The 22,577-nt window shown below is 44.4% G+C and overlaps 2 protein-coding genes across 2 annotated transcripts; one reads left to right on the top strand and one right to left on the bottom strand.

Annotated features, from left to right (window-relative positions):
* Window positions 1–14,727: 14,727 nt before the first annotated feature.
* On the top strand, window positions 14,728–17,205 carry LOC128728407 (ribonucleases P/MRP protein subunit POP1). Its single transcript, XM_053822034.1, has one exon. It carries the CDS (start codon window positions 14,728–14,730, stop codon window positions 17,203–17,205), a length of 2,478 nt encoding a protein of 825 aa, XP_053678009.1.
* Window positions 17,206–17,409: 204 nt separating this feature from the next.
* Window positions 17,410–20,911, bottom strand: LOC128720127 (acyl-protein thioesterase 1). Its single transcript, XM_053813773.1, has 5 exons — window positions 20,769–20,911; window positions 20,568–20,599; window positions 19,539–19,926; window positions 19,318–19,473; window positions 17,410–19,247 (listed from the first exon to the last, which is right to left on the bottom strand). The coding sequence occupies exons 1-5, from the start codon at window positions 20,817–20,819 to the stop codon at window positions 19,215–19,217; spliced, it is 660 nt and encodes a 219-aa protein (XP_053669748.1). The 5' UTR covers window positions 20,820–20,911; the 3' UTR covers window positions 17,410–19,214.
* Between the last annotated feature and the right edge of the window lie 1,666 nt (window positions 20,912–22,577).

Here is a 22,577-nt window from a genome sequence, read left to right as displayed (position 1 = left end):
GACCTCAAATTGGTTCGTGGTGTCGATCGCCATACGTTAGCCTCCGCTCATGCCAATGATGTAAATCATGGTAAGCGATTTTTATTTCTCACCACAAGTGTCAGGGTACGGCACCGATACAAGAGACTGGCGGCAGCGGGTTCATAAACTCCCAGCCAGAGGAGCAGCTAGTTGGACGGCAGATGAAATGCAAATTGAAGCTTTATTTATGCACACCCTTGTAACCGCCACTAACCGTTGTCGATAGGGCGCTGAACTGGAGATTCTGCCGTGTTTCTGCCGTGCATCGGTGAATTAATCAAGCACCTTTTCCCGCGATCGTTGGTGAAACTATCGGAAAACGGAAGCGTTCGAAATGTTATATCACCCTTGCCGGCAATCCGGTTGTCCATTGATCGGCCACGATTGATCGGGAGCAAACGAACAGAACATTATCATTAGAACAACATCAAACCGGTAAATCCATAAACGAGTACAGGGGAAAAAGATCAAACTATTCCAAAGCCGATTCATCCCGATCGGATGACGAAGCCTGTAAGTAACCTTTGATCGCCGTTGGGGAATGTCAAACAACAAGGAATGTTGTCGATCGCTATCCTCGATCGATGATTAAAGCGATCACAGGACATCGGCATCGGGTTTTAACGGACGTGGCGTGTGGTAATTAATAAAAGAAAAATGTTCTGTTGGCGGATTGGGAAATTATCGCTAGGTATGCAATTTTCCTGTCACCGAACAATCTTTAGCGTCCGGCTAATTGCAGATTAGTGACCAGTGAGCAATAGCTGTAGTAAATTAACATTATTTGCTACAACAGCATGAGAGAGTGCTAAGTAATGTGCGTGATAATAAGTTAATATACCTATTAGGGGTTTACAAAATTTGTTAAAGACAGTAAGTTGACATTGTTTTTTCTATTTTAGAACAACATTTAGCTACTTATAAATATATTGAATTCTATCTAAAACTGATTTATTAGGATGGATTTCTGCTATTATGTTTTCATCACTTTTCTACTCACTCCTAAGCCACAGCGTCCGCCGTTTAGTGTACAATTTCACAACACTCAGCGACTGCGAATTTCGCACACGTTCGCATGGAGAACCACGTGGCTCAAGTGGGCTCGTATCAAATAAATACTCTCTTGGCAAACGGCAAACAGCTCATATTTTTTACAAATATTCTATGCAACAAAACCCGTTACTGCAGGCACCTGAATTCGAAAGATCATTTACGGGCGGGAGGTGAACGGATGATAAACGATTGCCAAGCCACCCAACGGAGGTTTTATTTTGATTTTATTTACTTTTTCTCTGCTTTAAACGATTTGAACCTGAGAGATGTTGCAACTGCAACATCAGCCATCGCCACCATATGGTGGGTCGGCACGACAATTGCAATCCGAACCACGACTCGAACCGGTTTTGCGCGTTCCGTATCCGAGGAACGGTTTGGTGCAGTTTAATGCTGCCACATTACACATTACGTTACATTACGGCTTCTGAGCATGCCCGTTCCGGTGGACGGGTACGATTCGGCGTACGCAATGCTACGCGATGGTGCATAGTGCATGGTGCATGGTGCACTTGCACCGAAGCTGGTTCAAGGTTGCACACGCTCAACTTGACTTTTACGAGCGGCTGCCCGGTTGGGGAAGTTTTTTGACCGCTGTACCTCGGGCTCATTAATCAGTGGTCACTTATAAGATGCCGTTAAGGCGCGAACCATAATTACATGGAATTGAACTCCAGCATATCGTATTGTTGTGAAAGCGATTTGTGCTTTGTACGATATGCTTGTTCTTTACATTGCTTAGTATGACGCTTCAATATATTTGTTACTTGAAAAATGTCCTACTCAAATCCCTAAGCTAAAAGCGATATGCGATTGTCGTGACTTTAGCATCAATGTACGACCAAAGCATTACTCAATCAACACCATCAAGCGATGTGTCGATTTGCAATGGACGTGACTAAGCTGGCAAAAAGCATTTGGAACGACGCGATGCGATGTGTTGCAGAAGGTTATTGAGGTAAAAAATGTTCCTAACAAGCTGAAGTGAACGTATTTTCTTATCGCGGATAAACACAAAAACTAACCAAAAAAGGGGCAGGGTATAAATGATCTGTTGTTTGCGAGCCTGTTGTGTTTGATGATGGTTTCGTTCTTCAAAAAATCATTTAATTTTGTGTACTAAGACGAATTTAATAGATGATTTGTAAGTTAAATTGCACTGCCAGGTACATTGAAATTGTGTAGTCCATGAGAGCGCTTCAGCGTGTCGTGCATATGAAAACATACGTGCATATGCATACGGAAAACATATTTTCTCCACCTTTAGCATCATCAGACAAAAGATAAAATAAATCTATGCATCGACTTCAAATGCATTTCCTGTAACGAACGAATACACTTTTTAGCTTTAAAGCACTTTACGACACTGAAAAAAGCTACATGTAACAGCTATAAATTTGAGACAAAAAAGCGTCATAACTCATCTATGCACCTTACGACAAACGAGATATATAGCTGACGCACACAGAAAAACGCTAATGTACGGTCCCGTGATCCCGTGCCTAATAATGAAGGTCGTCCAGGGGAAAATACCGGCCAACGCACGTGCGCTAATGAAAGTCCAAGGCAAAGGATGCTATTTGCTGCTAATTCCCGGCTGCGTTGCTGATGGAGTCATTTTCTGGATGTAGTATTAACATGCGGTGACCGGGCAAAAGCACGCTTCTAGCGCCGGTAATTAGGTCACCAGGTAAGGGCTGTTTGTGCGCGTGCCAGCTGAGAGAAGGGCTCATCAGTTTGTCAGATTACGTGCGGTATAGATTAATTATTTTGAGGAACGCTTTCTTACAGCATCTGGTAGCTTACACAACGATCATTCCTGTACAGTACTACTATAGGTTTAGTTCACTTAAATGGCTTATTTACACAGTGTAGTAGTACACTTTTGCACAACAAAAAAACATTCAAATAATACAGCTCTTTTCTCTTGATATGTATCCAGATATGTGCTTCCACTTACACGGTATGCGAATGAACATCGTACATAAACGGTTGATAGCATCCAATCACAACGCTGTACGAGACAAACTTAAACCGAGTCGTATTATGTCGGGAAAACTGATTAGCACAGCACTAACTGCCCACTACGACAAACCACAAGCCTTTGTTCAGAAGTTGGAGATAACGAGACGCTAGGCGTACTAAGGCTCAGCTATCGATGGTTGACAAATCCATACCACTGCATCCGAACGGACAACCGCCATCTATCGCAATGTGACCTACTTGCATAAAAAAACCTCCAATACGCCGACCGACCGGACGGCGTTGCAATGCACAACCGGACGCAAACGATCGCCGACTGATAGCGCTGTTTTGGTGCAGCAAAGATTTAGTGCGAATCCCCACTCGGCGCAAAATCGAAATGGCGCACGGTCGGGGTGGTCTGAATCGGACTTTGCCTTGCTGCCCCATCGATGACGTCCGAAGTACCGCCCACGGTGACTAATTGTCGCGTGGTTTGCGACGTTCCGGGACACCGGGATCGCGACAAAGCGCGAGAATGATTCGATTAGCATTTTATTGGCCATTTGTAATTGAAGCGGATTGTTCAATTAGCTGAAGGTGGACGCGAGCTTTGTGGTGTGGGGTTGCTTTTATTTTGCGTCACCCTCGCGGTGATCCATTGTAATCACCCGCGATCGAACGTGGCGTGATCGAGGAAGTGCAAGAACGACCGATCGAAGGTTGGATCGAGTGACACGTTACAGATATTTTAATCACTCCAGCCGGGTAGCGTTTCGTTGTGGATCAAGGCCATACGATCAAGGGACAAGCGACACCTGCACGTCCTGTAACAACGTGGAAGGGTCGAAGGGAGAACATTTTATTCGCTTCTGTGAAACCTTACCGCGATAGATGATGAAGTGAATCACTTCAAGAGAATTATCAACCAATGTGCGCCGAGGAAGAATATTTTCCCCATGAATCACAAAGTAAAGCGAGAACGATCGTCGGTATTTATCACGCATGATTACTAATGTTCAATGCAATACCGAGCCTATTCATTTTGATATGCCACGTTTATTTGCTTTAACACAAACGCTAGGCATTGATCTCTGGTTTATTGTACACCGTGAAGGACGTCCCTGTTCGCCGAATGCTCGAAAAACGCCTCAAGAGGCTAACAAAAATCACAATTATGCTGATTTGCGAACTGCGAAACAATCACTCCGTTTATTGCCCACTTTTCGCACCATCGCAAGGACGAAACGGTGTCACGTATACCCGGCCTCCCAAAAGTCATATTTGGCGTGGTGTAGTTAGCAATAAAAAAAAAGGTTTTCAGCAAAAGAATGGATGTGATTGTCGGTGGGAACGGTGCCGTGTTTCATTCGTCATTCGTGTGGCATTTGAAAGATTAAAAATGAAAATTATTTACTAATTCATTCATACAGCCATCGCCACTGAAATGGGGTCAAAGTTGAACCAAACAAAATGCCCAACCATCCATTCATTCGCCCGCGAGCTTGTTATTCGTTGCCACCGGTGAGCCATAAAAGTGCATTTACATGCACCGCTGCATCGATCCGTTTTGCGACCGCCCGTTCTGCTCGCCACCTTGCAGGCGTGTTCTCGGAATCAATACGAACAAAAAATCGAACCATCATGCGGGTCACCGGTGCTGTGGTGCTTTTTTCCGGGATTTCCAGCTGGACGCGTGCGCTTTCGTATTCGTTGTGCATCAGCTGCATCCCTGTCCCGTCGCACGCTGATGTGTCAATGTTTGCCTGAATTGATAACCTCTGTGACGATTATGGTCTTCCGAAAATCAATAAACAGCAAAGCAAGTGAAAAGAGTAGCTCTCAATCGTCAGCATTATCAGGGACATAAAGTAAGAACATAAAATATCCATGACGAACGAAAGGAAAGCCAATTTAGATAAGACGTATGGCTGCTCTGATCTCAGATCTTCAAACATTACATCATTCAAAAATAAATCAGCTAACGGATAAGCAACCAATGATCACGACCATTATCATGCTCTTTGTGTGCTTGCACCTAAAGTACGGACACTTTCACAGCGATAGTTTGGCACAAAACGCGCGTTACAACATCACAGAGACCTGAACAGCGACGGTCTGCATCGAACCAGCACGCGCGTTGATTAGAATACGACGTTTGACCCTGCACGTCACGGCCCTGTCCGAATGGCCCTTTACGCATAGCCGGAGTTTGTGCACGCGGAGTATGTGCAGACTGGCGGTTAGTGCTGATTGCCAGGGCCAAGTGCGCTGTTACGCGCCACCCAGTAACAGGGGCAAGGTTTCAAGGTTTCTTTGGCGGGTACTGAGCACTTTGATGGGCTAAAGACAACAAACACTGTGCCTGGATCATTCCTAGTCGATATGTCTACGACGTGTCCAGCCAAACTAGCCTCAGATTATCAACTTTCGATTGCTTGTATCTTGTTCAAACAACACTCACTGCGAAAACTTCTCCAACGATTCACGGACGACCCACTGAGACACAATCAAGGCTCTACGGCTGACGAAGCTAACTCTCTAATCGCAATCCCACGAGGCCAGGGAATGCGCCCCGAGGAACAATTCCCTTATCAGCGGAATGTTATTCAGCAAAACCAAGCATTGTGCCACACGTGAGAGTGTTTAGCGAGACCCTTAACGTGGCATTTCCTTGGTTCGAAACGTTGCCAACTAGAAATGGAGCAGCCCTGTGCGTTGGAGGACACCACAAACAAAGCTTTCGGTGGCGAACGTTAAGGATGTTAAGGATGTGCCGCGCGTTTAGAACCGGGTGTACGATAAGTGGAACTAGAACATCAACCACCGTTACGCATTCGCGCTTGAGCCGGTTTGAGCACGCTCTAAGGGCACTGGGGGGTTAATCAAGAACCAAACGCGCTAATAAGCACCATTTCGAAAAGCACGTGCAACGCAACCGAAGGGACGATTGATTACTTCCCTCGTACATGCAGTTCTTTTACAAAACATCGCGCACAATTGCTACGCCTGCACGCGGGAAGAACATTGGGCTCGGTGTACTACAAAACCGCCCATATTGCAAGCACGTTTAACCTGTTACGGTGACCTAACCTAACATTTGCCCCAACCAGCATTTGCTGACGTTCCGGGTGCTTCTGGTGCGCCGGTAATTGACGTGTCAACTCTAACGGATTCGCAACTCGCGAACAGGCGATCAAGCGATTCTAACCCCCCTTCACCGGCGTGTGTGTGTGTGTGTGCCTGGGTGCGGACGCGGATATTCATTGGATCTTGTTGATCTTTTGCAACGACACGCAACAAAACGCACAGGGCAAAACGCAAACGCTGCACGTGCAGCTGACGTGGCTGAATGCTCAAGAGTCTCCTTGCTGCCGGTAAACCTGCTCCACGCAAAACACTCGATCCTCGATCGCGGAAGGCGAGCGCCAGTTGCTCTACCGCAAAAACGGCGACCTTTCTCGCCTCGTGTCACGGAGCCTTGGTAGGTGCAGCGTTTTTTTTTTCTAATTGAAGTTAACTGTTCGGCAAATAATAGCGTGTGTGACTTCTGTACGATGGCTGCCGATCAGCTACCGGGGTTTGCCACCAAAAACAATGCTCCGCGCCCTTTGCGTGGAGTGCGTTTGCTTTCTTCGCGCCATTCGACACCCAACCGGAAACCGACCTGAGATACCGGGCCGGGAGATGGTTTGGCTTGGGTAAAGCGAGTGCAACGGTGCAGGAGGTGAGCTTGCAGTTTGTTTGCCTTCCGCTAATTGATACCACGCTACCAGGATCGGTGGGCTTGTTTGATCTGAAACCGTTTTCCGGAATGCGTTCCGCTGCAAGTGCTTTGTTGTTTCGTGCGGGTAAATGAGATCATTTTTGTAGTTCTGTAGATGATGGCAGGAGACTTATCGGCTCTGTTATCTACCGAGCTGATGCATTTGAAGGTGTTTCCATGTTTTAAGCTCGTTTTCAAACACCTGTGCTGCTTTTGTTGCAAGCATTTTCTTAAATCCTACCCGGTATAAATCCCCGGTGAGTAAGCTTATTAATTGTTTCTCTTTTTCACTGTTTTTTTTTATTTGAGGCAATTAAACCATGTTCTTTGTTATAGAAATTTCATCAAAAATAAAACAGCTTTTAACGTTTTTTTTTCCCTGTTAACATGTAAGGCACAATTGCATCATGACACACCTAACCCCTTTTTTCCTTTTTATTGCAACAACAAAAAAGGCCTGAAACATATCCAGAAAACCTATTTAGGCGTCTTTTTTCTTGTTCCTTTTTTTCCAAATTTGTTACACTATTACCTGCATAAACCACAAAAAAAAACAAGCGCGGTTGAATCACTAAGGCCCGTGTGCGGTTTGTCTTGCCTTTCTCGGAACAATTAGACACGAACATGGTTGAGCACATTTCTTTTTTTACTAACCAACATTAAACATCCTCCAATGCGTCAGCGCAACAACACACAGCTGCAGTTGAGATGAACAGGTTTGACGGGTTTTTTTATGTTTAATTTTCGGCGTAAAAAGTACCCTAAAGCACTTTTGTATTCCCCGCAGCCGACTTAACGCATGTAATGTGCTCAGTGCTGGCGAATGCAGGCAAAATGTCAACACTTAAACAAACAGGATGAATTATTGTGTTGTTTTTTGTTTTAAGATTAGTGTGCATTGCGCTCAAGTATTTACATTATATAAGCCGCGTGTAAATGCAGCCAGCAAAAGCGGCAAATAGACTCTGGTAACAGGCACTATCGCTAGAAGTAGAGCACCGATTACGCATCAGTGCTATCGCCAGACGAACTTTGATCAGGACGATGGTGTTAATGCATCGAACTAGAAGTGCACGTTTGATTGCAATAGGCATCGAGCGCAATGGAAAGTGTTTTTCTAAACATAACAGGAAACAACAAACAGCTGTTTAACCTTTACAAACGAAGCACTTCTTTTTGAGTTTCAAGGAACTGACCTATTGACCTTCCATCAATTATACGTCTTTGCTTGAGGCAAAGAAGAAAATGGGATTTTTTAAAACAATTTTCTCAACAGTCAGCAACAGTAAACGATAATTTATTCTAAGGTTTGCCAAGCCACCATTCAGAGACTGTTGTTGGGTATGAAGGCATGGTGAAAAAAATAAAAAAACCTTGAACTACCGAATGGCAAACAATAGGCGTGCATTCGGACAAGAGTTTCATCACGGCCATAAGCTGGCTACCGGCGGTGCAAGTGCAAGTGCATCGCAATCGACGCCGTGGGCTTGTTCGATCGTTTGTCTTCCTTCCAGTTTACAACGGGCGAAGCGTTGTTCTGCGCAATGCACACCGGCAACCGCGGTTGCATTCGAAATGCGAAAGAACCCATCCGCTCGGAGGAGGATGAGCGTTGTAAGCGAAAAGTGTACGCTTCCTTCACGCTCTAGTTGCAAACTTCTCGGCGGCGTGGGGGCGTTTTTGTGCATTTGGGGGTTTGTTTTGCTAACCTCATCGAAAGAGGAAACGGCGTTCCCGCAGTTCTTTCCAGAACAACCGAATTGCAACCGCAGGACTCACTGATACGCATCGACGTTGCATTAAGCTGGGGGGGAAATTGAAGCAACACCCGGTCCAACCAGGTTAATTACAGGCTTGTACCATCCCTGGCCTGCATTTCGGCCCGATAGATAACATCGAGTTAGATGGCGTGACTTCCATAAAACCGACAAACTGGTCGAAGCCATCGCCACGGCGCTGCAACTGCACCGGAATTGGATGAGCAAATCGGTCTCTGCGATCGGTGGAAATTAATTCCAATGACACAACGGAGCGAAATAACACCACAGACAATGCTTGGGGCTTTTTTGTCTGCAATCATTTCCCTTCGGTTTGGCTTGATGTAGTTTTTTTTCTCTTCTTCACAAACCCCACCCTCTGGTGTGTGTGCAGCTGCAATTTAATGCTGCATCAAGTGCATGACAACCGCGGATGGTGGCTTGGCTTGTTATTTTGCAGACTTTCTCGACCTTGTTTAGATCGAATGATCGATGCAACATGAATGGCATTGTGGTTACGTGCAGGAAGTGGTTGTCCTTGTAATTGTGCAGTTAAACATTGCAACTGCAATTTAAGATGTTATTTCTTCCAATGAAAAATCACAGTTTAGATGTCTTTTTTTAAATTCTAATAGAATGTCATAGACCATCAAAAGCATCTCACTTCATGTTTCTAATATTGATTTGTTCCATCGAATTAATCTATAATACAATCGCATTCGAAAGCCATTCCACCCTCAAGCACCTACTGATCATTTATTAACGCATTTTCCCTCTCAAACCTTTACAGTGCATTGCATTCAATCGTTGCAGAATTCAATTGTTTCGCTCTTTCAATACCAACCACTGCCAGCAAGCACGGAGACCTTGGCCACGGTGTTTTAATTATGATTTCACAATCGTCCCGTGCTAGAAGGCTTACCGAAGGTCCCTCTCGGTGGTTCGAGTGGCCACCGAGCAGCCAATTCAACCACACGCACCTAGGTAGTCTAGGGACCGGTTCGGTAGAATTTCAGCGGCAAATCTACCCTTTCGGTGGAAAGGAATTCTCTCAAGCACACACTCCACACGGGGCGCTATATTTGGTCAGCGCCAGCGCACGACCATTCTGAAGCCCAACCAAACCGCCCAACAGCCGAAGGACACCTAGAATTGGTTAGGTTTTGGAGGGTTCCGAACATTCCTGGCCACTTTTTGAGCGGGTTGTTTTTCGATGAGAGGGGTTGAAAAAACAAAAGGCAAAAAAAAGCTCGGTGAAGGGATGGCTAAAGCGAAAGCTCGCGATCGTGGCGATCGTGGTGGTGGTTCTTCATGGCCTTGGGGCACACGATCTATGGTTTTGGAGATGAGGACAGAGCGCCTATGGAAGCTGGGGGATAGAAACTCGACTCGATGAAACGATCGCTGCAGTGAAGCTCTTCGCCAGTGCTCAGCAGAGCGCAAGGAAACGAAATGATCAACCATCTCAAGTACGACCACATCTCGACGATGTTGATCTGGTTGTGGATCTAAACGGTGCAACCCTCTCAACGGGCACGCGTTTGGAAGGGTAGGGAAAGATACGCCATACATACATCGACTCTTTTTTGCCTTCTGTCTTGGTCGTCGTTGCATAGCTAATTGAACCTAACGGCATCATGCGTAGATTGGTTGGAGAGACTCGATCAACGAAACATCGGCACTGCCACCAGCTTCCAGCCCACTCGGGACGTTGTCCTACGTCTGGACCATGAAATTCATTACGACGCAGAGTTTTAGCGCAATGTGGTCTATCGCTGGTGATCGCGAAACCTACAACGAAGTACACAAACGATCGAGCTCGCGAGGTAACCTTTCAGAGTGACACTCGAGTGAGTTTTTATGAAATTTTGCAAAGACACCCTACAACAACCTCACGCCACTGTAAAATCGGAACAGCTCGGCAACTTCTAGACCTGGTGGTGGTGTACAAATAGAACCACCACGGCAAAGTCCGCTTCTGGCAAAGTCGTCTAGAAACGGCGACTGACCTCAGGGAGCGTGGCGGTTCCAAAAGGCACACACTGGGCCACTGGTAAGGCGGAAGACATTTTACTTTCAAATAACAAACTACTGACCGTTGGCTGACTTCTAGCTGTGTTGTGTCGCTGCACGCTTCAAACCAGCTTAGAAGACAATTTTTGTTTTCCCATTTCCGCTCATCCATCGCCTGCGGTTAAAGGGTGACGATGTTTCGTTCGAATTATCTTTGCAAAACTTTGCTATATCATGCACAAAAAATAGATAAAGTCGGGTTTTTTCACTTGCTTCTCTTCTCGCAAGCATGAACGGAGAAACCCTGCCGACATCCGGTCCGCCGCAAGATGGCATTTGTAATTCAATATTCAATCAAAGAGAGAACCAGAACTGACGGCTGGCAGCCAGGCACCTCGGTCGGTTGCGAACGGCTATTTACATTATTCTTTCCGGCTCGGTTGCGGTGTAATCTAAATCAGTTGTGATGGGATTTTTGCCCCGACGGGTGCTTGGGTGTTGCAAATGCAGAAACATTTATCGTTTCATGTGCCAGCTGGAAACGTTTCGTATCGATGGCATGGAAAGGCAAAAATATCCCCCAGATAGAATCTTTAAATGGATGGATTCCCAAGGAAAATTCTTTGTGAATCACGATGCTACGATAGGTGTACGATATATCCCTCTATACACATTGTAGAAATGTTTCACAGATTAAAAAAAACATATTCTTCATGAAAACACTATTGCACGTACCTTTAAGAGTTTGTTTTGTCTATTCGACACGACTTTTCGAAAAACTATCAATTAGTTTCGAACACGTGCTTGCAGCGAACAAGATCACACGTGGTGATCCTCTTTCCGAATCGCTGTGATCGAGCAATGCACTTTAGTATCACTGGGCGGGTTAAACCTCACACTTTACACTTGAGCACTCGAAACTCTTGAACAGCATCCGGCATGCAACCACAAAATAAAATCCGAAGCTGCGAAAGAATAAATAAACTGTACCCAATTACACACGATCACACTTTCACGAGCGCTGGGCTGCACACACTGCAAGATGTAAGTAGACAAAAAAAAAGGCACACATCTGACACGAAAATCTCCCGCACTGAAAGTGAACTGCACGCAACCGAACCATAACCCTTTAGGGCCGACAAAAACAAGCCTAACTTTCGAAAAACAACCAAACCATAACCACGCGGGTTGGTTTTTTCCGGTTCCGGCAACACAAAGGCACGGCAGTGGTACGGCAGAAGGTCGTCCAGAACTAAGATGAGTTTTTTGTTGCGAGTTTGTGTTTTTAATTCTTGTGGTAAAACATTTTAAGTTTAAGTTACACTATGTTTTCTCTTCCATAACTCTTCATAACCCACTAGTAAGAACCATATTAAGCCTTCTTTCAACTGACAGCGATTTGGCAAAGTGCATAATGGTATAAAAAACGTGGTAACTCATGGCTTACTGCAATTTTTAATTTCATATAATAGCTTAAATTGTATGTTAGTTTCAACGTCATTTATATTTGAGTTAAACTTCGTTTGGCTAAATGTCTTCCAGCTGGAGAAATGTTATAGTGCCGCATTAGAAGCCGCAAAAATAATAAAGGGTCAGAACAGCACGATAAGTAGGCCAGATATAACGACGCACACACATGGTCCCTCTATCTATATAGTGGTCTCATTCGCAGTGCATCAAGCGCAAGAACTATCCAAATTCAGAGCACTAAACCAGCACCGGATGCTGCCCGTCATCTAAACAGCCAGCTAAACACGACACATACACACAACCACGCGCCTAATCCTAATCCGCGATGGCGTTTTCGGAAGATACACGCGGTCCAACTAACGGTTTCCCTCTGTGCCCGAGAGCGCGCTTCACGACGACCGCGATCCGTACGGGTTGAGAACCAAAACAAAACTGAGCCGCCGTGTTCGAGCTCGAACCGAACCACGATGTGACGCGACCACTTGGCACACATACACACCGAACGGAACGGAACGGTGTGGTGGCCCCACGGTGGGGTCACGAGAGCGCATCAGGCGTTCCGGTGGCATGGGAAGTTGTTGGGTGCCCGTGTAACAGCTGGGCCCCTGGTATGGCTGGCTGCTTGCACGGCGGTTCGATCGAACGACGACGATCTACGGAAGCCGACCGAATGGAACGGGCAGCATGGTCGAGTAAATTATTGCGTGCGGCTACTGATTTGGAGCGGGATTGTTAAAGCCAATGTTGGAGCAATCAAACGATCTTTAGAACTTTTTTAAGGGATGTAAAAAATCAACTATGAAACGGATTAAAAGACTTAAAGAATGATTTGTATTACTTACTTAAGATATTGAATGCAATTTAAATAATTTTATATATTATTTTTGAAAATGAATAACTTACTCGTGGTGTATAAAACGTCCTAAAGCAATCCCAATATCCTTTTTGTATATAATGCATCACACGCCTTTTGTTCTAGCAAATAAATCCTGTTAAGAAATGCTGAATAATGAAGCACGTAAATGTTGAAAATAGGCATTTTTGGTTCGTAAAATTCAGGTACTATTTAACTATAAATTAACTTTGAAATATGTTAGGCATATTTAAAGCTAAACAGTATACTAAGCTGCAGTTTATAACGAGATAATTTACAAAATATAATTGAGCCACGTGCACACCTTAAACCCGTCCACTCCGAGAGCATCAACTGCGGTACGATATTACAAACAGTAGCACTGAAAATAAACTCATTTCCGTCGCGAATTTTCAACATTTGCTAAGACCGCCTCCACACGGCCAGTCGTCAAACGGCGACGCACATAAACATCGTTTCCTGCTCGGGTGCATGGACGGCTGGCTGCTGATAGAAAACATCCATGCGGTTGGACATTCGCAGGCGTGCACTATTTTAGTTGCATCTCATCGTACCGTCCAACAAAGGGTCTCTTCGTCGTGGAAATCTACAATCTGCACTCATCTGCTTGCACTTCGCTGGTAGGATAGGTCAATGTACTAGTTTTCAAACGCGAGAGTGCACGCTAATATGTACGGCGGCTTATTTAGCGCGAGTACACCAGGGGATGTTAGTCATCGTTAATGTGCTGGCTTCGGTTCTTTATCATGCGTTCCAAATGAGAAAGGGGCGTTTTGTACTGAGTGGTTTATCAATTAAATAGCACATAGCTGATTAAGCTCCAAAATCTTTGGTTTCAAAACCAAAATCAATCCTTTTTCAAATCTACTGTAGTTATAGCACATACTATTCTTAATTAGTGTATACTTTGTTGTAAGTATTAATTACAATAATAGTAAAAATAGTGTTTTCGTTACATTTATTGGAAAACAAATCGATTTAATCCCCGTATATTCTCATGTATAATAACTCGCTTCAAGCTTTTTAGCGAGTTTTAGAAAACTATTTCGAAGCAGAACATCTCTTTGAAGGTTGAAAATTTGAATTCAAAACCTGAATAACACGTGTCTCACACGTGCTAGCAGTCACATGGTTGGTGTATTGATTATTTATTATATTTAGTACAATGATACATGCCTAATCTTTTGTAAAAAAATAAGTGTGGTTATTAGTTCTGAAAATAAAGTAATAAATTGTATAAATAAATTAATCATTACTTAAATATAAGGTAATGCAAACAATTCAGTCTAGAAGATGTAACGATATGAAGCATCGAACTTTGTGTTGTAGCCGCATGTCGTGATCCAAACTGCAACGTGCCCCAAAAGCCGGTCATCGTATAACTGTCAGGATTGTTTTGATCTTAACACGTTATTCCATTTCGAATATTATGTTGTAATGAAATTTAAATGACTTAAAATATGTTTTAATAGCTCCTTAATACCTCTCCCGGTAATATCGTGCTCAAGAAATTATTTAAACTACATCAAATAGTAAGAGAAACACAGACAAAACAGCGTGCTTTAACTGGTTGTAGTTCAAATCGACATTGCTCATTAACGTGAGTTCAATTTATAGAAATCTTACACATATTTAAAGTTTATTGCATGAAAATCAATTTTTTAAATTCAACACTTAATCAACATAGAATACACGAAGTCCATTTGATCCTAATTCCATAGACAAACTCTTAAATGAGAACTTTTGCTTTCAGATTTACATTAATGCAATAAGCCGCAACTATACCACAGTTGACTAGATTTACAACCGCAATGGCCTCGCTTAACTTGCAATACGATGCGGCCATTGGCGGGAATGTGCGTTTACCGGACGAAATCAATGCGGCCAACTTTGCCGAAAGCAGGAAGGAGGAGGTCTGCCAGATGCTCCGCAACATGGCCAGCACAACTCACCAGCGCAAGTTAATGCACCAATCGTTGCCCCTGCATATGCGTCGCCGGGCCATGTCCTACGATCCGAAGCGTTTACCGCGAAAGTTTCGTTCTGTGCACCTGTCGCAGTTCAGCAAAAGCGGCGTTTCGGAGAAGAAAAAGCGACCCTCTCGAAAGTTTCGCCGAAAGCCGCACAACCTGCTAAAGGAGTACGAACGTCGCAAACGCGCCTCCGTTTGGTTGGAGACGCACGTTTGGCACGCGAAACGATTCCACATGGTGTCCAGATGGGGTTATAAGATTCCGCAAGCACCATGCAACAAAAGCTACCGATCGAGCTACCGTGCCTCATCGAAACACTGTCTGATGCATGACCTTTCTTACGAAGGATGTGTAGAAGTGAGCGGGAATGAAACCGCCCTGAAGGAGGGATTCCGGAGGATGTGTAGCGACCGAATCGGGCTTACCATGGGTGCCAAGGCGTACTCTGCTGGTCAGCGAGCCGGGTACGTTTGGTTGTACGAGGACGGTGCTTATCCGTATGGATGCCTGGGCAAGGTACGGTTCTTGTGGCGTCCGAACGACACCGCAGACGAAGATCACCGCACCGTTTGGATCTTCGCGCATCCAACGTTCTATCGTCAGCTTGTCGAGCAGCTGGTGAAAATCTTCCAACTGCAAAATGCGCTCCGCAAAACGAATTCCACCATTAAGGACATCACGAGGAACCCGGCTGAAATTCGTTTCCCTCGCTACTCATCGCCAGAGTCCACCGTCGAGGTAGTCGAATTAAAAGACACCCTTAATCGCTTTCAGCTTACCGGGCCGCTTTCCCACGCAACACTGAACAAAACCTTCCGGTTGTTTGTTCCGCCAACGCAAACCGATGTAGCTAACCAAACCTGGTTCACCGAATACAGCGATCGTTCGCCAAAGTGTAAGAAAGTGCTCACCAACCAAATGGCCTACTGGACGGACATTAAGGATCTTACCTCACCCGGTGAGTTGAGCCCGGGCGAAGTGATCGCATTGATTGTGCAGGATCCTCGGTTGAATCGACCATCGAGGCGCACTAAAGCCTTACCCGAACTACCGGCGCGGTACAATTTCGCTGAGTCAATCCTTCCGAGAGAGATGCAACCGCGTGCCATCCGCAGTATATCCCCCCTGTGGGATGAAACTATCCGGAAACGCATCGGTGAAGAAATGAAGTCAACCCACGAGCTAAACCAGCTGCGTAATGCCGAAGCGTTTGTCCCAGGGGAACCGTGTGCATCGGAACTGCTCCTGCAACCGGTTCCGGTAATTTTGCTGCAAAACCCCGGCTCCCAGGATGCCGACTACAAGCGGCTCGGGTATGGGTCCGGTTGGGAGGTGATCGTTCCCGCAGGATACGGTCTTGCCGTGTGGCAATCTCTCACGATGTGGGGAGCGAAAGCAGTCGGACAACAGCAGCTCAACATGATGGCGCTCGAGTCCGGTTACGATCGATACGGGGTTCCCGATACAGTTCCTGGACAGCTGGAGGCGACCCGTGTCCAAACGGAAGCCTTACAAAAGTACTTCAACCGACCGAGCAACAAGCGCGTGAACTACACGAAACTCTCAATCGTGTCACCATTTCGGTGCCCCTGGACGCAGCTCACGCGGGAGTGGAACAGCACGCTAAAGGAGGGAAACGACGCATCCCCTTTTTACGTCCTGCGCGATCAAGATTCCCTCGCAAAGCTTAGGATGGCGCTCGATCGGAAATTCAACATCCACTCGATCGGCCTGTCACCCAATGCGCTTGTGCCCGTCCTGCTGACACTGAAAACACGTGGCAATCCGGGCGATAATGCCCTCATTTGCCTGCCGAACCGAAGCGATTTCCGGATGAACAAGCAGAACCGCCTCGACGCGCAGCATGGTCCGGTCTACATGGAACCGTTGCAGCAGGATCCACACGCCACGGAACGGGCCACTTTGCGGGCGCAACACCTGCGGACACTTAAACGTCTCCGCAATCGACGGGTGCGGGAGAAAAAACGTCTCCAACGGGCCAAACCCGGGGCGCTGGTGCGCATTCCAAAGGCAAATAACCGCGCCCTGGTCGAGGAGCAGCTCAAAAGGATGTCCGAACTGTGGCTGCCGGCCACACCAGCCACGATTCGTAATCAGTGCACCCGTGAATGCTTTGGATATGTGACACAGTGCGGTTTCAGCCTGTCGGAGGGAAATGTTTCCGGCATCGGGTACGTCACGGCCAGGGGGCTGGAGAAGCTGTTTAAGATATGCACCAAGGGCACCGTTAAGGTGATGATCCGAGGTACGCAAACGAGGGGTTACCGATTTGCTACGATCCGGATAGCACACTGAGCGAGGTCAAATACTATAGACAAGGAGGAATCCTCGCAGAGATTTAAAATAAAACGATAGTGCCTAAAGAGATGTACAGCAGCGCCCATGTCTCATTTTACATCCATCCGAATAGTGGAACCACATTCAGCTCGATGATTTGTCTGCATGCGTTCTTCGCTGAAAAGAAATACATTTGTATAACTCCACTTCCGTTAGCATCAGATTGGTTTTGTAACCTAAAATATATTGTTAAATCTCTTGTGGTGTTTTCACGACCAGAAATACATTATGCTGATTAATATTTCAAATGGTTATCATCTTCCAATTAACTTGTCTCTAGCGAATGCGGTCTATTACATCCGTAAATTGTGTATGAGTGTGTTTTGTTTGTTTTCTCTCGCAAACGTCTGCCAATCGTATTGCATCCTGTGAGCATTTCGTAATATGTTTACGTGGTTAAGTAGATTTTGCTGGTTGCTGGTTATTTTTGCATTCGAAACTGTAAGCCTTCTACTACATGTCCTTTATGGAAATAGAACTGGATGCATTCGGTTGCGTGCTCGAAAGCATTCGACCATGCGCGAGAGTCTTCTCTTAACCATTTCAAGCTGGTTTCATAAGTAAAACGGTTCCTAAAAATGTTACATTCTCCCATTGAAATGTGCTAGCAAAATCGAAGGCTTCACAAGCCATGGACGTTACCGTGTTGATGCAGTTAGGAAAATCCACGCCTAAATTCGTCACGGAACAAAGGTTCCGTAAGCTTTGCGGAAAGGGAGCAATAAACAAACGCGTCTACAGAAACTATCCTAACGTGCTAGTGACGGATTTTGACACATTGAAAATAAGTGTTTTAGCTCTGAAAAGTTAAAAATTTTTCTCGCTTATTAGCTTCTTCGTAACGGTTGGCATTCTAGATTGTTGTTTTGATTATCAATTCTAACGTGTTGGCTGCTGTATTTGGTTGTTTACAACTAATTGATTTCAATTTTACTTCTCGAAATTCGGTAGCTACAGTTAGAGTGATAGATAGATGGATTTAACGGAATTGAAACGAACTGATAGATATCAAGCAAGTGAGTTTAGAATAAAATCATGAAAGAATCATAAGAAAAAAACATTCATTGATAATAAAAAAGAATAATTTGAGAAAGAAACGGATCATAAGTTTTCTTTACAGAACAACATTCTTCAAACGGTATAATAAGTGTATATAATACTAGCCGGCATCACTTCAAAGTCTGCTTTTTTGACTAAATAAAAATGTATACCTTTCCTCGCTCAGCAAGTTCACATACACTCACATTGTTATCGCCTTTCTGCTAGGTATCATTAATTGCGTTTAATTTTTCACTGGAGTGGAATACTTTTGCTTACATAAGTTGCCTCTTTTAATATTATCGTTTCATTTCTTTGAGCCCTGCATCATGTATTTTCGGTTCATTTACACCGTTTCTCTCATCGTGCACTAAATTTAATCTAACGAAGGACGACGAAGTGCAATCAATATGCTAGCAATTCATCAAACCGTACAGCTATCTAACCACTTCGAACGATAAGAGCTACGTTTGGCCACCGGGGGACCTAGTTATTGGAGACCTAGGGGAAACGATTAAATTTCCACCCAGCCATGTGGTTCGATTATTGCATGAAAATAGTTCATAACATTGACTCAGTTACAGGTTCATGTTGCAGATCGTTGCCGAAGGGTAGATTTGATCTGCTTTTTGGCCCTTTAACCTTTCACCTGCATTTATGATTGCTTATACGACGGACGCACGTTCCGTTTCAATAATATAATGCATAACCTAAGTGATCACCTTTCCGACGGCAAGTTCTTCGAGGTGAAATAAATTACAAAGATGTATAACAGAATACTAAAAAAAACTATTAAAACGAATCGATACTACAATCCTGCTGGCTACTATCGTTTCCCTTTACGTACGATTTGACGATTTTATTGTAAGCAAACATGCGATAGGATTCGCTAAATTGCCGGTCGAAGTAAAGAGCCAACCATTGGTTGTTCACTGGCGAGGAACGTGATCCTCGATGAATTTCTGTGCACATGGAAAGAAACCCAGAAATTAATAACATTCCATAACATTCTCCATTCCGTTCTATTCTCACCTTCATGTCGCTCAGTTCCGCATCACAGGAGCTATGTCCCAGTCCTTGGTATGTCTGAAAGTGCGAATTTTTCATGAACGATTTCAGCACGCTGGACGATAATTGACCAAACTTATAGAACACGATAGGATCACAGTCACCGTGGCATTGAAGAATCTGCAATACAATTGAACTTGCTTCAGTCGTAATCGTAACGCTGTGGTAGAAGAATTGTTACAAACCGGCACGATATCCGGGCACTTCCGCACTCCCGGGAAGCTCTTGTGCATCGGTAACCAACAGGAGAGTGCCATCACACCGGCCAGTGGTTCCGAAAATGTCAACCCCGCGTAAAGAGCGAGCGCACCACCCTGAGAGAAGCCACCGAGCATGATCCGGTTCGACGCAATGCCAGCTTTCATTTCACTCTGTATGAGCTCGTGAACCGTTCGCGTTGCCCGCTTGATACCCTCTTCATCCTCGGGGTCACTGATCGAGATCGATTTCAGATCGAACCATGAGTTCAACCGAAAACCGCCATTCATCGTGACCGGCATGTTCGGTGCGGTCGGGCAGATCACCTTCATGTCCGGCGTCCGGAGTGATCCCATCGAATTAGCCCACCCATGGCTGATTTGAATAGAAAAATAAAGAGATAATTAAATTTTAAAGGTAAACCCATCAACAAATAATGCTATATTACAAATTCCCATAGGACTGATAAAATATGCGCTGTGAACGGTCTTACGGACAAGCCCACAACAAACCAAACTACCAAATGGGGGTTCCCACACGTCGCACTCGCTGGGGTGACAACTAAATTACATAATTAAATCAATGTGTCCACACACAGCACCACGAAGCCTGTTAGAAAGCGCGCCACCTAAACAAGGACTCTGTTCTGCCGCACACCATCACCGATATTCTGAAGGTCACTTGGTTCAAGGGGAACGACAGAAAACATGTCCAAGCACCAGAATGACCGTAAGGAGGGAAGGAGACAAACTGTATGCATTTTCCATGCATGTGGGCCGCGGCCAGCAAAACAGGTGACTAAAAATCACTGGAGGATAGGAGGGATGTAACGTTGAAAAATTGATTTTTCCTTCCTTCACGCCAGTTGTCACCATTGTAGTTTCAACTGTTTTTTTTTCAACTTAATGTTTACAAGGATAAAGCAGGATAAAGCGATGATAAAGATGCTGGGAATACTTGGAAATGAAAACATGTTGATTTTATCGTGCTATGTTTAGATTATGCCTAACACATACCCGGTATCGCCTAGACCGTGAAGAAAAATTAGCTGCAATGAAAAACAAAAAAAACATGATAAGAACAAGTTTCAAAACAGCACTCGTTTGTGAAAAAGTAATCACGAAAAATAGAGAGATAAGTAGCTTTTTATAGTAACTAACACACCCGGAAGCAACGGAAGCCCTAGAATCTCGTGATTAGACTTTGCTCTCACTTACCGTTGATGTATGTTTTGCGATGGATGGAATGATAACAGGTGCAGCAGCCATTCCGAGATGTTTAACACGTTGTTTAGAGCCTGATTATTGGGTTGAACGCGGTATGCTGGCTCTGCAGATACTTTGCGTACACGACCGTTGTCGTGCTTAGAAGCGAAATGTAACGCACAACTTTTAATACCAGCAAATTATGCTTGGCATATGCTGCACCGAGCCGGGTTTATGTTTTTCACGACACGCAAACTCCTCGTTCGGCGGACAAGGTGTTCTTATTTCATGCTCATAGACTTACTCTTCTTTTACTTCACTCCGCGATTACACCGCGATTGAAAGCAAAAAGTTTACTTTCCTTTTGCCTATGACTTCTGGTTATATTTAATACAATTTACACATCAAACCGTGAGTGGATAATTGCTTTTAAATTCCTTTTTTGCTTGAAAACTTACGAAATCTTGCACTGAGAAAATTACCGACGAACACAATAGCACAGATGAACGCACTATGACATTACAAACGTCAGATGTTTCTGAATAACAAATCATTTCAATTCATCTGACGTCAAATGCATAAACGTTGGAATATTGTTTATTAAATTAGTATTTAGTAATAGTATTATTTAATTAGCATAAATTATGCTAATATTATACAGCTATTTCAGTATATGTTAATTTTTTACAATCCATGATAAAAGTGTAATGAATGGAAGCATGCAAAATTGCATATTGATCTCATGAACCAATGCTGATGTTTTGTTTGCAAAACAAACATTATTCTATTTTAAACGTATTTTTACTAGCATGAGTTATTGCAAATGCTTTAATAAAGTTTCACCTACGTGAACTGACACTTTTATTAATTTTGCTGGTAATGAAAACGCATTAAAACTATTTTTAAACACCATGCATAGCGCATAACATACCACCACGTGGTAAATTAACAAACCCAATCATTCGTATGTTTTGTGTATAACTTCTGTATCACAGCTGTTGGAGATCAAGTAAATTAATTTAAAGCTATTGTACATTATTGTTTTTCTAATTAAGTTGAATGAATGCATAAATTAACTACCCCTTTCAAATTATGCCATTCAGTAAGCGTGAATGAAAGATGCACTTGAATGAGTTCCGTTGCACATGATGCATTCCATTAAAGTACAGTCTGCGTTCGTTAATCTCCGCACGATTCGCATGTGTGGTAAATCACATCGCAATGAGCTCACCGCAGAAACAGCGGACTGTGTGTTGAATGAAACCAAGTCCTTATTGCTAGGATTCTCAGTATTCTTAACGCGAACGAAACGGCTGCATAACCATTCGTTGGCACATGATGCCGTGACAAACGACACGCAACTGCACGCGCTGGAAACAAGCTAGCCGGTGTTGATGTCTAAAATAGGAAAATCCACAGCTGCCGGCCGGTACGTCGTTCTTCGTCTTATAACAGCTGAACGAAATAGTTTCGCATTCGCATGAAATCACTCGACGGTACGGTGCATTAGCGTCGGGTGCCAATCATGAGCAAAAGATGGTGCAGATGTTGGGCATCGTAATCTCGTGCGTTTCATTTATTCTGAGAGTGAACCGTGTCCTGAAAATATGAAAAGAAGTATGCTAACATGACATTGCGAATGGGTCACCACCGTGGGACCTTTATGCTGCGCAATTGCAGCTTGAAATTGCAAACGCGTGCTTGCAGCTAAATCCGTTGATTAGAAAATTGTTCCCCCGTTTGAATGAGACGCCAGACGACACATCAAGAAAATTTAAATGGCTGCTCGTGGGAAGAGATTACATAAAAGCTGCCACGAGA

Source organism: Anopheles nili, chromosome 2, assembly GCF_943737925.1.
Source record: "Anopheles nili chromosome 2, idAnoNiliSN_F5_01, whole genome shotgun sequence".
In the NCBI taxonomy this organism is placed as follows: Eukaryota; Metazoa; Arthropoda; class Insecta; order Diptera; family Culicidae; genus Anopheles; species Anopheles nili.
Note: the sequence above shows the minus strand (reverse complement) of the source record. Positions and strands in the feature narration are given on the sequence as shown.